We start from the raw sequence: 15,945 nt of genomic DNA on the forward strand, positions 1-15,945 counted from the left end.
TCAATAATGTTGTCTTCCAAAAAACAATATGTTATTATGTGAACATATAATATGTTTGGAAGCATTTTGCACCCAAAAATATTATATGCTTAAAAAAAATTCTCCCAAACAATATTGTGCTCAAAATTTTATTTATTTATATATTTACAATCATAATGAATTATGAAAATAAACAGGTAATATAGGTGCTAACAACATAGGTTTTCGACCTGGGGCCAAATCACCGCAGTCGAAATCGAGTACTTCGTCGTCGTAATGTAGTTTACGCAAATCACCGCAGTCGTTATCGAATTGTTTCTACTCCAAGTTGAACACGATAGGTAGCATGCTATCGAAAACGAAATATGTAGTGATTTTTGAGCAGAAAAAAGGTAAACAAAAAGAAACAAGTAGTTGGTGAAAATGGATGTATTATTTATATATTTTGGCAAAATACATTTAAGAAAATATAATATTACTTGCATTTAGGGAAACGGAACAAAGAAAGGAATGCTCAGTAGCCGCTTGAAAAAAACTCATTTTTCAAGAACATATTTAAAAACGAAAGAGTCTTTTAAATCTATGGATGTTAAAAACACAATTAGTTAAAAGCACAAACTTCAAAATAGAATCACTTACAGGCAATGCACCTCAGGCAAACGACTGATTTTGTCTCGAATATTTTTCCTTACTAATGCCACTTTGTACTCATCCTCTGAATCCGAAGACGAGGAAAACAAAAACACATGGATTCATAATAATTTTTACACATATACATATTTTGATCACAAAAAGTTATTTTGAAATCATCTTTTGCTTCCAATTTCTTATTACCATATGTTTACAGCAATGTAAAAAAAAGTAGTAGACAAAATAAATTACGATCGAATGCGGTGATCCAAAATTTTACAGCGATCGAAATGTTTCTCGATACGAAACAGAACTCGATGACGAATGCGGTGATTTGGCCCCTGAATGCTCAAAATTTTGTTTCTGCCTAATTGTATATTCCCCCACATCTTTCTCACTTCCACGAGATTTTTTAGTTCTTAGCACCTTTTTCTGTAATACAAACATTGTAGAAGAAATTATTCAATTGTATGATTTTTTTTATTTTAATTTTACCTTTTGCCGGACGGGGATTCGAACAGCGGACCACACAGTTTGTAAGGATCAAAGAAGTAGCTGATCAATTGCCCAAGGAAAAATAAAATGTTAATTTTGTAATAACAAGCAACAACCACCAACTTAATTCAATATCGCTCCCTGTTAAATAGCGCTCCAAGCTACTAAACACATATATGTTTATAGGCTATTTCTAAATTAATATATGTTTGCATCCAAGCATATTATATTTACAAACATTTTATGTCCCAAACATAATATGTTCTAACATATTAACATATATGTCCCAAACATGTTATGCTAGTTTATGAACATTATATGCTTGCACTCAAAAATATTGTGTTTAAAAATTTGTGTTCCAAACATATAATGTTTATAGCCAAACATATGAAAAACAGTATTTTTCATCCGTGTGGGTAGGAGGTTTAAAATCGGAGGTATACAACGAGTATAACAAGGGGGAAAGAACAGACCCCTGCTGTTATAGTTTTTGTACTAGAATGGGATCCATTAACATGAACAATAAAAAGTATAAAATTAAGTGCAAATAAAACAAAAGAAGAAAAAACTTCTATCGAAATTATTGAAACTATTGAATTAAATGGTGTTAACTATATTTTAAAATAATAAAAATGTGTAAAACTTGTTTTAAATTTGTTATAAAATTTATATTTTTCATTCTCATTATTACGTGTTCGTTCGTCCATAAATGTAAATTTTAACTAGAGTTTTAGTTGTGTTCCCCCTGAAGTCACCAATGGGATTTTTTGTGGTTTACTAGTTAATATTTCAAGATTATAAATTGATAAAATCAGCTGCTTTCTTTTGCCCCTCTTTGTGTTAACTCCCTAATACCGATGTGGTCTTGTTTTTTTTATATCCAAATATGAATTTTTGTGTGGTGTTTGTTAACACTAGTTTACACTGAAAATGTACATTTGAAGACTTTTCTTGTGTATTTTGATCTGCTGAACTCGAAAATGAAGGTTAATTTTTTATGGAACCGTTTTTGAGATATCCCGTTATTTTTAGTTTTTCTGACTTTTTTCATTAAACAAATTATAACTCGAGCTAGAAATGTCTGATTATATCGTTGTACTTGAATGCAAGGTATTGGGATGACGAACAAATGTGTATAATTGGATCTGTGATAAGTTAAGTGGTTCAAAATATATCGATGAAAATAGGGCGAAACAATCTTCTTTTACAATGACTTTATATATAATAGGAATAGGTATAGGAAATCGTTCAATATGATGATACCGGAAATACCAGAGACAAATATGAGCACTGTGCAAGTTATCGAACACGCAGTGGAGAGGATTACTAAGGCCTTCAACATTTCACTGAAAGCTGTATGCCCTAAAGGGAAGCCAAGGGGGAAAAATCGACCACCATGGTGGTCTACGGAGTTAGGTAATATGAGGAAATCGTGCAGGAAGCTCTTTAACAAAGCAAAGTCCACCAGAGCTCCTGTGGATTGGGACGCATACAAGAAGAATCTGAGAGGATACAAGCGAGAACTGAGAAAGGCTCAGCATAACTCTTGGAATGATTACTGCAGCAGCATTGAGAATACGTCCGAGGCTTCCAGACTACGGAAGGTGCTACAAGAAGAATCTGAGAGGATACAAGCGAGAACTGAGAAAGGCTCAGCATAACTCTTGGAATGATTACTGCAGCAGCATTGAGAATACGTCCGAGGCTTCCAGACTTCGGAAGGTTCTAGCATCCACGAGCTCCGCTCCAGGTTTCATTAAAACATCGGAGGGCAATTGGACAACGTCCAGTGAGGAGACGCTGGAGGTACTATTGGACACACATTTTCCCGGAAATCAGACGGTTGAACCATGCACTGGCGGTGCCACAGTGGCTCAGCGGTCGTTTCCTATCGAGGAAATTGTATCAGAATCTAGAATAAAATGGGCGTTAAATAGCTTTGGATCATTCAAATCCCCCGGACCTGATGGAATTACTCCGGCGGAGTTAAAAGCGGTGGCTGACAGAATTATCCCCTGGTTGTCGGCGATATATATAGGATGTATCAACTTAGCATATATTCCACGAAAGTGGAGAGAATCAAAAGTCGTTTTCATACCTAAAGCGGGAAAAGCCTCTCACTCGAATGCGAAGGATTTCCGACCAATCATCTTATCATCATTCCTACTTAAGACTCTGGAGAGGATGATAGATATTTATCTTAGAACTAGCGTCGATTCAAGTTTGCTCTCGAAACGACAACATGCATACTCGAAAGGCAGGTCTACTGAGACCGCATTACATGAACTAGTCAGCTTTATTGAAAGCTCACTATCTGTCAAAGAATACACAATCGTGGCGTTTCTAGACATCGAAGGGGCGTTCAATAACGTTCATCCGAGCTCGATATTAAATGGACTGACAACTCTGAATGTTGATCCAGGTATACTTAGGCTGTTAGACGAACTTCTAAGGAAGACGCATTTCAGCCACACTAGGACAAGCAAACATGCAAAGGTATGTGAACAGAGGCACTCCTCAAGGAGGAGTTCTATCACCTCTTCTTTGGAATGTTGCTATAAACGACCTTCTGGTTTCCCTAGAAAAAGAAAGGATACAAGTGGTATCCGAATCTTTAGAATCTATTATAAAGAAACAATATAAGACATCACTTGGTCTACCTAAAGAAGCAAAATCAATTTTCAATAAGGAACGGGAATTGCCATACGCTCTAATCGAAAAAGTGAATCAAGAATTGGTTCAATTGGAGTCAGCAGGAATTATCGAAAAAAATTGAAACCAGTGACTGGAGTTCACCCCTAGTTGTGATTCCTAAAGCGGATGGAGGAATAAGGCTGTGTGTTAACTACAAAGTCGGAGTCAATGAGCATCTTGTAGAATTGAAGATATTCTAACACCTTACGAGATTCGAGATTCTTCTGCAAACTTGACTTATTTAAAGCCTACTTACATGTACCTGTCGATGAAGAATCCAGCCGAATACAAACAATGTCAACTCACCCAGGGATAAAAACGTCACCAACGGAGTTCAACCGGATCATAATGAGATAATCCCATAAATTTTCAATTGGGTTTATATCTGGGCTTTGTGGTGGTGTTTCCATTACGTGGGGAACATTACATAAAAGCCATGATCGAACTTTATAGGCTTTATGTTTCGGATCATTATCTTAATAGAAGTACCAGCCCTCACTAAGTCCCAGTTTCCGAACACTATGGGGAATATTTTGCTTGAGGATATCTAAATATACATTTTGGTCCATGACTCCATCAATAAAATGCAATGATCCAGGTCCTGTTGCGGAAAAAGAGCCCCAAACCATCACTGATCCTACATGTTTCACGGTCGGTTTAAGATTTGGCCCCCCACACAATCGGTTTACCATCTGAGCCAAAAACATTGAATTTGCTCTCGCCTTTAAATAAGACATTGCTCCAAAACAAAAAACTTTGTTCTCGTGTTCCTTCGCGAAATCCTTTTTGATTATGCTTGCTTATAAGTGGTTTCTCTCTTGCCTTTCTTCCATTTAGGCCGGCCCTGTGAAGCACGTTTCTTATGGTGGATGGGCTAGCTTTTTTACCTAGCTCATTTTCAGCTAAAGAAGCAAGTTTTGGAGCACTTAGAAAGGGGGAACATTTTGTTTTTCTTACTAGAAAGCGTTCTTCAGCATCCGAAAAAATTTTATTGTAAGCTTTCTTTGCCTTATTTTCCACAGAATTCCTCATCTTGAAGCGTTTTATAACATCGTGTACGGTCGAATGGCTTCTATTAACCATTTTCGAGATTACTACAAAACAATTCCATGCACTGAATTGCATAAACAATTTATGGGTCATTAATGCATTCGTCCGAGTTTGGCCTGCGCACTATTTTTTAGGTACCAGTTGTTTTTCTGATCCAGTTTTTCTTGGCTTTCGTGCATGATGGATTTCCGTTTTGTTTTCAAATGCTTAAGGTATAGGCATACAAACAACGATTTTCCTGATTCCTTGATTCAAATTTTGTCCAAATTATAACAGATCATTATAATTTGCTTCAGTGTCCGAGTTTGGCTTGGACTGACTGTATATTGCACTTTCTATTTGGTGAATGTTGTACAGTGATTATGGTGATAATTTTCTGCAATCCCTTATCAATCAATAAGTGGACTGTGTGTTCGTATGGTAGTAGTTTTGACTGATTCGTTTCATGAAATCAGAGATGTTCTTATATCCAGTACGTATGTGCAGAAGTTCTTTTGGATATCGCCAGCGAAGATTATTGATAATTTTAAGGCATTTGTTTTGAACTACCTTTAATTTCTTGGTGTGTGATTTTGCTGTTTTATACCACAAGGGACATGCAAAAGTTAGCATTGGTCTAATAATAGACTTAAATATAAGGTTCTTGTTTCTAGAATTGAGATGTGAACGATAGTTTATTAACGACCAAAGAGACTTTATTATTTTTGAACTTTTTTGGTGGTTTCGGTTTAATATTTTTGTTTGCCAAACGTCAATTTTTTATCCAGATGAATTCCTAAGTATTTCACCTCATCAATAATTAGAATTTGGCCATCGCCAATCGATATGTCACGAGCAGGAAGGCGCTTAGGTGACTTATTAAAAGGAAATATTATTATATATTTCCATTTTTTTAAGTATTTAGTACAGCTTACTAGACCTCTTCCCATCTTTTAGAGTAAAGCAGATGTAAATTTACTGGACGAGATCAGTGCTGTATCATCTGCATAATATGCTGCACTTACATGCATCCTCACAAAAAATCGCTTCTGTAACATATACTCCCAAACACATTTTGCTTCAAGCATATACATTTTTGGGTATTGCCCAAACATTTATATGTTTGATCTCTTCCAATATATAATATGTTTGAAAGCATATTGGTCTAAACAATATATGTTTGGGTAGTCTAAGTTCCAAACATTTTGTATTTTTGCATACAAATTCAATAATGTTGTCTTCCAAAAAACAATATGTTATTATGTGAACATATAATATGTTTGGAAGCATTTTGCACCCAAAAATATTATATGCTTAAAAAAAATTCTCCCAAACAATATTGTGCTCAAAATTTTATTTATTTATATATTTACAATCATAATGAATTATGAAAATAAACAGGTAATATAGGTGCTAACAACATAGGTTTTCGACCTGGGGCCAAATCACCGCAGTCGAAATCGAGTACTTCGTCGTCGTAATGTAGTTTACGCAAATCACCGCAGTCGTTATCGAATTGTTTCTACTCCAAGTTGAACACGATAGGTAGCATGCTATCGAAAACGAAATATGTAGTGATTTTTGAGCAGAAAAAAGGTAAACAAAAAGAAACAAATAGTTGATGAAAATGGATGTATTATTTATATATTTTGGCAAAATACATTTAAGAAAATATAATATTACTTGCATTTAGGGAAACGGAACAAAGAAAGGAATGCTCAGTAGCCGCTTGAAAAAAAACTCATTTTTCAAGAACATATTTAAAAACGAAAGAGTCTTTTAAATCTATGGATGTTAAAAACACAATTAGATAAAAGCACAAACTTCAAAATAGAATCACTTACAGGCAATGCACCTCAGGCAAACGACTGATTTTGTCTCGAATATTTTTCCTTACTAATGCCACTTTGTACTCATCCTCTGAATCCGAAGACGAGGAAAACAAAAACACATGGATTCATAATAATTTTTACACATATACATATTTTGATCACAAAAAGTTATTTTGAAATCATCTTTTGCTTCCAATTTCTTATTATCATATGTTTACAGCAATGTAAAAAAAAAGTAGTAGACAAAATAAATTACGATCGAATGCGGTGATCCAAAATTTTACAGCGATCGAAATGTTTCTCGATACGAAACAGAACTCGATGACGAATGCGGTGATTTGGCCCCTGAATGCTCAAAATTTTGTTTCTGCCTAATTGTATATTCCCCCACACCTTTCTCACTTCCACGAGATTTTTTAGTTCTTAGCACCTTTTTCTGTAATACAAACATTGTAGAAGAAATTATTCAATTGTATGATTTTTTTTATTTTAATTTTACCTTTTGCCGGACGGGGATTCGAACAGCGGACCACACAGTTTGTAAGGATCAAAGAAGTAGCTGATCAATTGCCCAAGGAAAAATAAAATGTTAATTTTGTAATAACAAGCAACAACCACCAACTTAATTCAATATCGCTCCCTGTTAAATAGCGCTCCAAGCTACTAAACACATATATGTTTATAGGCTATTTCTAAATTAATATATGTTTGCATCCAAGCATATTATATTTACAAACATTTTATGTCCCAAACATAATATGTTCTAACATATTAACATATATGTCCCAAACATGTTATGCTAGTTTATGAACATTATATGCTTGCACTCAAAAATATTGTGTTTAAAAATTTGTGTTCCAAACATATAATGTTTATAGCCAAACATATGAAAAACAGTATTTTTCATCCGTGTGGGTAGGAGGTTTAAAATCGGAGGTATACAACGAGTATAACAAGGGGGAAAGAACAGACCCCTGCTGTTATAGTTTTTGTACTAGAATGGGATCCATTAACATGAACAATAAAAAGTATAAAATTAAGTGCAAATAAAACAAAAGAAGAAAAAACTTCTATCGAAATTATTGAAACTATTGAATTAAATGGTGTTAACTATATTTTAAAATAATAAAAATGTGTAAAACTTGTTTTAAATTTGTTATAAAATTTATATTTTTCATTCTCATTATTACGTGTTCGTTCGTCCATAAATGTAAATTTTAACTAGAGTTTTAGTTGTGTTCCCCCTGAAGTCACCAATGGGATTTTTTGTGGTTTACTAGTTAATATTTCAAGATTATAAATTGATAAAATCAGCTGCTTTCTTTTGCCCCTCTTTGTGTTAACTCCCTAATACCGATGTGGTCTTGTTTTTTTTATATCCAAATATGAATTTTTGTGTGGTGTTTGTTAACACTAGTTTACACTGAAAATGTACATTTGAAGACTTTTCTTGTGTATTTTGATCTGCTGAACTCGAAAATGAAGGTTAATTTTTTATGGAACCGTTTTTGAGATATCCCGTTATTTTTAGTTTTTCTGACTTTTTTCATTAAACAAATTATAACTCGAGCTAGAAATGTCTGATTATATCGTTGTACTTGAATGCAAGGTATTGGGATGACGAACAAATGTGTATAATAGGATCTGTGATAAGTTAAGTGGTTCAAAATATATCGATGAAAATAGGGCGAAACAATCTTCTTTTACAATGACTTTATATATAATAGGAATAGGTATAGGGAATCGTTCAATATGATGATACCGGAAATACCAGAGACAAATATGAGCACTGTGCAAGTTATCGAACACGCAGTGGAGAGGATTACTAAGGCCTTCAACATTTCACTGAAAGCTGCATGCCCTAAAGGGAAGCCAAGGGGGAAAAATCGACCACCATGGTGGTCTACGGAGTTAGGTAATATGAGGAAATCGTGCAGGAAGCTCTTTAACAAAGCAAAGTCCACCAGAGCTCCTGTGGATTGGGACGCATACAAGAAGAATCTGAGAGGATACAAGCGAGAACTGAGAAAGGCTCAGCATAACTCTTGGAATGATTACTGCAGCAGCATTGAGAATACGTCCGAGGCTTCCAGACTACGGAAGGTGCTACAAGAAGAATCTGAGAGGATACAAGCGAGAACTGAGAAAGGCTCAGCATAACTCTTGGAATGATTACTGCAGCAGCATTGAGAATACGTCCGAGGCTTCCAGACTACGGAAGGTTCTAGCATCCACGAGCTCCGCTCCAGGTTTCATTAAAACATCGGAGGGCAATTGGACAACGTCCAGTGAGGAGACGCTGGAGGTACTATTGGACACATATTTTCCCGGAAATCAGACGGTTGAACCATGCACTGGCGGTGCCACAGTGGCTCAGCGGTCGTTTCCTATCGAGGAAATTGTATCAGAATCTAGAATAAAATGGGCGTTAAATAGCTTTGGATCATTCAAATCCCCCGGACCTGATGGAATTACTCCGGCGGAGTTAAAAGCGGTGGCTGACAGAATTATCCCCTGGTTGTCGGCGATATATATAGGATGTATCAACTTAGCATATATTCCACGAAAGTGGAGAGAATCAAAAGTCGTTTTCATACCTAAAGCGGGAAAAGCCTCTCACTCGAATGCGAAGGATTTCCGACCAATCATCTTATCATCATTCCTACTTAAGACTCTGGAGAGGATGATAGATATTTATCTTAGAACTAGCGTCGATTCAAGTTTGCTCTCGAAACGACAACATGCATACTCGAAAGGCAGGTCTACTGAGACCGCATTACATGAACTAGTCAGCTTTATTGAAAGCTCACTATCTGTCAAAGAATACACAATCGTGGCGTTTCTAGACATCGAAGGGGCGTTCAATAACGTTCATCCGAGCTCGATATTAAATGGACTGACAACTCTGAATGTTGATCCAGGTATACTTAGGCTGTTAGACGAACTTCTAAGGAAGAGACGCATTTCAGCCACACTAGGACAAGCAAACATGCAAAGGTATGTGAACAGAGGCACTCCTCAAGGAGGAGTTCTATCACCTCTTCTTTGGAATGTTGCTATAAACGACCTTCTGGTTTCCCTAGAAAAAGAAAGGATACAAGTGGTGGCATACGCAGATGATGTGGCGCTAGCAGTCAGGGGAAAATTCCCATCAACAGTTCGAGATATTATACAGAGAGCCCTCCGGATGACTGAGAAATGGGCGAAAGATAATGGTCTTGGGGTAAATCCTGCAAAGACAGAAATAGCCATGTACTGCAAAGATCGCAAAACTCCCACGGTTAGGCCCATTTCCTTAGGGGGTATTGAAATTCCCTTTAGGGAGTGTGCAAAATACCTTGGCGTTATTTTGGACAGGAAGCTGAACTTTAAGCTTAATATTGAAGAAAGGGCGAGGAAAGCAACGGTAGCTTTATACTCGTGCAAAAAGGCAATAGGGAAAAAGTGGGGACTAAAACCAAAAATTTTACATTGGCTGTATGGTGTTGTAGTCTGGTGGCCGGCACTTCACCAGCCGACAAGTTTAGACAAAGTTCAGCGTATGGCGTGCTCGTGTATCTCAGTTGCATTCAGCAAGACAGGAACAAACTCCCTTAATGTCATACTGCATCTATTGCCTTTAGACATTTTGGCCAAACAGTCAGCTGCAACAACGGCTGTGCGGTTGCGCGAGCTATCGCTGTGGTCGGAAAAAAGTTACGGTCACAGTTCGGTCCTCAAAATAATGCCAGATGTGCCTAACGTAGTGGATTACACTTTGGCGAGTCCACTTTTCGACAAAAAGTTTGAGACTCTAATTCCCAACAGTGAGGCGTGGTGTACACGGACCCCGGGGAATAAAAGATATATAGATTTCTACACTGATGGCTCCAAATTGGATGGCCAAGTGGGTTTCGGAGTATATTCTAAAGATCTGGAACTTCGAATAGCGAAAAGATTACCTGATCACTGTAGTGTTTTTCAGGCTGAAATATTAGCAATAAGAGAATTGGTGAATTGGCTGAGAAGTAATGCTCCAAGCAATATTGGCATTAATATATACTCAGACAGTCAACCTGCAATAAAATCCTTGGACTCTGTGTTCCTCAACTCGAAAACGGCCATAGACTGCCGCAAATCTCTCAACGAGATGGCTGAGCAGTACAATATTCACCTAATATGGGTGCCTGGCCATAGGAACATACCGGGGAACTGCGAAGCAGATGAGCTAGCAAGGCTAGGAACTACCTTACATATTCCAGGGGAACTAGAATCTGTTGGTGTGCCTCTGGCTACCTGCAAGCTCTTACTGCGTGAGAAGGCTGTCATGATGGCAAATGTTCGATGGGAGAATTGTAAGGGTTGTAACGACACCAAGCAAATATGGCCCCATTTAAACTTAAACCGCACACTAGATATGCTAGTGTTCTCGAGACGCCAGATATCACTCCTGATATCTGCTATAACGGGTCGCTGCCTGATAGGCGATTTTGCAAAAACTATTGGTGCGAAGTATAATGACTATTGTATGAGCTGTCATGATGCGGAGGAAAAGGAATCAATAAAACACCTCTTGTGTGAGTGTCCTGCATTTTGTGTAAGGCGTAAGCAAATTTTAGGGGCATATAGCTTCAGATTACTAGCGGACCTGGAAAACGTTAACTTAACCAGTCTGCTAATGTTTTTGGAACAATCTGGTTGGTTCAACAGAAGAAAATAATCGAGAAGGTTCAACGGTTAAAACTAGAAGTGCCCATATGTAATAGGTACTTTTAGTTAATGTGGTATCACAATGGACTGAATAGTCTAAGTGAGCCTGAATCTTAATCGGGCTGCCACTTTAACCTAACCTAACCTATATATAAAATACCAAAAGATTTGCAATTTCATGAAAATCGGACAAAAACTACTGCCCGTGGAGTAAAATCGGAAGATGGGTCTATATGTGGGCTATACCAACACATGGGCTGATTCACCTCATTTCCGTTACACATATTTGTGATCTTAAAATACTTTTACATTTTAAATTTTAGGCAAATCGGATAGAATGTACGTTTTCTAGAAGCCCAAAAAATAAAATCGGAAGATCGGTCTATATGGGAGCTATACCAACACATGAACCGATAACCATCATTTTCTTTACACCTATTTGTGGTCCTAAAATACCTCTGTATTTGAAGTTTAAGACAAATCGGGTAGAAAATAGGTTTCTAGAAGCCCAAAAATAGGGATATGGGGGCTATATAAATACATGGTCCGATAGTCTCATCCGGGCCACCACGGGTGGAGGCCTTACCCCATGCAAATGTTCAGACACATCAAATAATGGAACTGCCGAACAAGCGATCGTATAAAATAGGGATATGAGCCATGACTATAGGTACTAATACTATTACGACCGAGTAACGAGAATAATCAAAATCAGACCCGTCTAAAACATCTACTCCTATCATTCCTAACTCTCGTCAACTCAGGAGAATACCACGGCTTATTCCTAGGGAAAACCCACCATCTGCCTAGGAACAGTCCGAGACACAAAACCGTACAAAATGCAGTAGAAATTATCAACAGCAACATCGAGATCGGATAACCAATCGCACATACATACAGAACCCCAATGAACACCCGAAAGAAGCGAATTCAACATATCGATTTTCTTATTCTTAAAACATACCGATAATACCTCATCCCGACCAGCAACCAATGGGGACTCATGAGTAACATCCAAGAGGGAAAGAGAGAAGGCAGGGTGATACCTATCCTCGGTATAAGAAATAGGATCCCACCTAGACAAATCAAAATTATAAGAATCGCCTACAAAAACCAAATCAACAGTCCTCCCAAAGGAATTCATAAACGCATTGATCTGACCTAAACCACACACCAAAAATTGTTTTTCTGATTCAATCACGAAATTCATTGATCCAATTAAGATTTTAATTGAAATGTCTTCAATCACAGAAATAATAGTATCGATTAAAAAATTAATTGATCCAACTAAAAAATTAATTGATACTATTAATTTGGGCGATTGATTTTTATTTCAATTAAAAAAATTGTTGAATCAATTAAATTTTTAATTGAATGTTTTTAAAAACTCAATTAAGATTTTAATTGGAAAAATTTTCGTGAAATTTTTTTCTGCATCAAGAAAAAGATCCAAAAAAATGTCACCCATTCCGATCCACCAGAAGAAGGCAGTGGAGTCAATGCCACAGTATCGGGCAAGTCAAGACACCATAGGCAAATTAAAATCTCCCAAAACCACGATCCTGTCGGAATCACTCGTTCCAGATATAATTGTATTAATTGCCACAACATGATAGAATATTCCGAAGCCTGAGGAATATATGAGCATCAAGAGGCCGATTAACCGAAGACGAAGCTTTTTGAATAATTTATTTGATATTGAATTGTCCAAGTGTTGAATTTGTCAAAACACCTAGTACAAATAATACGTAAAAAAATTATAAAAATTTTGTTTTGTCACTATAATATCAAATGAATTACCTTTGATTGTTGTATTTATGCATTTGTTTAAAATATATTTTAACATTAAACTAAAAAACAACAAATTTCTTTAATTACAAATTTGAGGAAAATAATAGGCTTCGGCCGATTATTGCTTTTTTTGCCGAACATCAGCTTCACGATTGCATAGCGTATTGTAAATTCTGCATTGATACCAGGCTAACATAAAAAATAATAAATATCTTTTTAATGAATTAATATTAAACTGAAATTTTATACAATCAATGCAATGAAGCTTTTCAATGAGTGAATATCAAACTGCGAAATATTATACAATCAATGCAATGAAGCTTCTCCATCCATGTTTTTCAAGATTTGAGAAAAATATAGTCTTCATAAACTAATAAAATTTATAGCATAGTAATATTGAAATTTATTATGTATTTTCAGGTTTTTACAGAGTACGCAGCGTAGATGTCTTCAACAGGACCAGCCCCTTTTCACGACAAGTACAATATATTGAGATATAACAATTTATTAGAATATGAGACAACTCACTTCAATGTTTACAATAATGTTTTAATAAACAATCAAATATTACGTAAGAAAAACAAAGGCTTGATTGACATTACTATCTTATAGACTTACAATAGTTATACGTTTGACCGCATGATATTGTAACAATTATCCACATAGTTAAATAAATAAAATATAGTGTAAAATATATTACTACTGTTTATGTATCCAGTATTAACCATTTCTCATTCAGATGCTCGATTTGTTTTGTTAAAATGGGATTGCGAACACGTACTTTAATTTCCAATTTACCGCCAACAGATTTGCGACCGTCCATGAGCTACAAAGAAAAATAACTTTCAATTTTTTATACGATATATTTATTGTATTAACTCACTTCAAATGTATCGTGGATATCACATTTTGTCTCCAGTGGTTGCAATTTGACAGTAACAGTTCCAATCAGAATATCCGAGCGAAGAAATCCTCTGAAACAACATATGGGCAGTAATCGACTTAATCCATAACAGTTAAAACTGCATCTAATAATTTGATTATTTTTATAGTAAGAATTAATCTTTTAATCCATTCGACAAGAACATGCGCTTAGGACAGATACATTTTTGAAAAATGACAAGTAAGACCAGGAAGATTCAAGAGATGTATGAATAAAACGAGCAAATAGGTTGGTAATTCTACCCAACTATCATGCAACCGGTATTTACTCTTCACAGACTAGTTCTGCAAGCCAATTTATTACCAACATTTTTTCGTAGTACCATAGACTATTAAATAACTACGCTTTTGCTTATCTGTATGCACTCACATACTTACAATTCCTCACACGATTCACTCAATTTCCCTTTTTGTGAAAAGTAGAAAGGAACGAAATTAAGGATTAATTAATAAACTAAACCAACGACTTCGGTGGTTGTTAGCATAGACCTTATAATACATAGATGAATAATGAAGAAAAATAAGTGCACGTTTATAATCTCTTTCGTTTTCCTTTTTGTAGTTTGCCAATTTTACACAAAATTAGAACGTTTATGATGCAACAGAGGATTTATAAATAAATTAATATATTAAAAGTTCATATTTGAACAAAAAATTGTGACCAAAACCGCGAAAATGCAAAAGCAAATGCGCGAAAATTAATGCTTGGGACTGACTCTTTAAGAAAAAATCAAAACGAAATGTCAGAAAATTAATTTTTGTAACTGACACATTTTTTTTAATGTGTATAAGGTCTATGGTTGTTAGTATGAGTGTTGGGTCTCTCGAAAACAACGTAGTAAAACAAGCACTCAAATTGGTTACCTCATATCCAGGGCTGCCAAGAAATTTTTAGGAAAAATCGCCCCTTTTTCCGGAAAAAATCGTTATAATCGGCATTTGCATTTTACAAATCGTCAAAAAAAATCGTGGTAAGCAGTGGATTATTCCACCTCAGTAATGCTGGTGACATTTCTGATTGTTTCAAAGCTACTCTAAGTAGTTTCACTGCAATGTGGAACGCCATTCTGACTCGGCTATAAAAAGGAGGTCCCTTGTCATTGAGCTTAACATAGAATCGGGCAGCACTCAGTGATTAGAGAGAAGTTCACCACTGGGGTCTCACAATGGACTGAATAGTCCAAGTGAGGCTGAAATATGGGGCTGCCATTATACCTAACCTAACCTATTACGCATTCTGAAAAGTACGCGAACGCCATCCACACTGAAAAGAAATATTGTCGTGAGGCCAAAGATTTCATGTCCTTAAAATACGAATGCAAATTTTGCTTAGCATAAAGGACGCATTTCTCTAATATAAAGTTTTTTTCTTTGTCCATAAGTCGATAAACTTTTCAATGAAGTCGTATTGTTCTTATAATTAGGTGATTTGACTTAAAAATGGGTATCCTAACATAAAAGAACATTTTTTGGGGTAAAGTCAACTTGACTTTAAAAATTCAGAAAAATTCTTTAAAATTAATGAAATTGTCTTTAAATTTGTTGCCTTTTTGCATCCTGACTACAAATAAAAAAATCGTTCAAAAATAGGACATGTTTTTCTACATTTTATTTTAAAGACGTTTTTTACTTGAAACATAGCATAATTTCTACTGGAAGTCGAGTCTGAATTTCGAAAATAAAGTTGTCGTTAACTAGTTTTTAAAGGACTTTGATAGCATATGAAGAAAAAAGCTGAAAAAGCGAAAAATTAATTTGCTTCCTAGAAGCAAGTACACAAACCCCATATTTAAAAGAGAATTTTGTCTTAAAATTATCCTTACTTGTATTCTCCGCTTCTCGGAATCACTACCAAAAATTTGAA

At 35.8% G+C, this 15,945-nt stretch overlaps 2 protein-coding genes across 3 annotated transcripts in view; one reads left to right on the forward strand and one right to left on the reverse strand.

Annotated features, from left to right (window-relative positions):
* Idua (alpha-L-iduronidase) overlaps positions 1–13,835 on the forward strand; it is an 85,194-nt gene extending 71,359 nt beyond the window's left edge. The window contains exon 5 of the mRNA XM_075295779.1: positions 13,560–13,835. Coding sequence (XP_075151894.1) covers positions 13,560–13,639 — 80 coding nt within the window. The 3' untranslated portion in view covers positions 13,640–13,835. The remainder of the gene's footprint in view (positions 1–13,559) is intronic.
* Positions 13,629–15,945, reverse strand: part of l(2)gd1 (lethal (2) giant discs 1) — a 231,834-nt gene continuing 229,517 nt past the window's right edge. Inside the window, exons 6-7 of one of the 2 annotated variants that reach the window (XM_075295777.1) lie at positions 14,023–14,113; positions 13,629–13,965 (exon numbers count right to left, since the gene is read on the reverse strand). In XM_075295777.1, the coding sequence (XP_075151892.1) occupies positions 13,846–13,965; positions 14,023–14,113 (211 nt within the window). In that variant the 3' untranslated portion in view covers positions 13,629–13,845. Of the gene's footprint in view, positions 13,966–14,022; positions 14,168–15,945 lie in introns of both variants that reach the window. The other variant, XM_075295776.1, reaches the window with a different exon arrangement.

The sequence above is a fragment of the Haematobia irritans genome, chromosome 2, assembly GCF_050003625.1.
Source record: "Haematobia irritans isolate KBUSLIRL chromosome 2, ASM5000362v1, whole genome shotgun sequence".
Taxonomy (NCBI): domain Eukaryota; kingdom Metazoa; phylum Arthropoda; class Insecta; order Diptera; family Muscidae; genus Haematobia; species Haematobia irritans.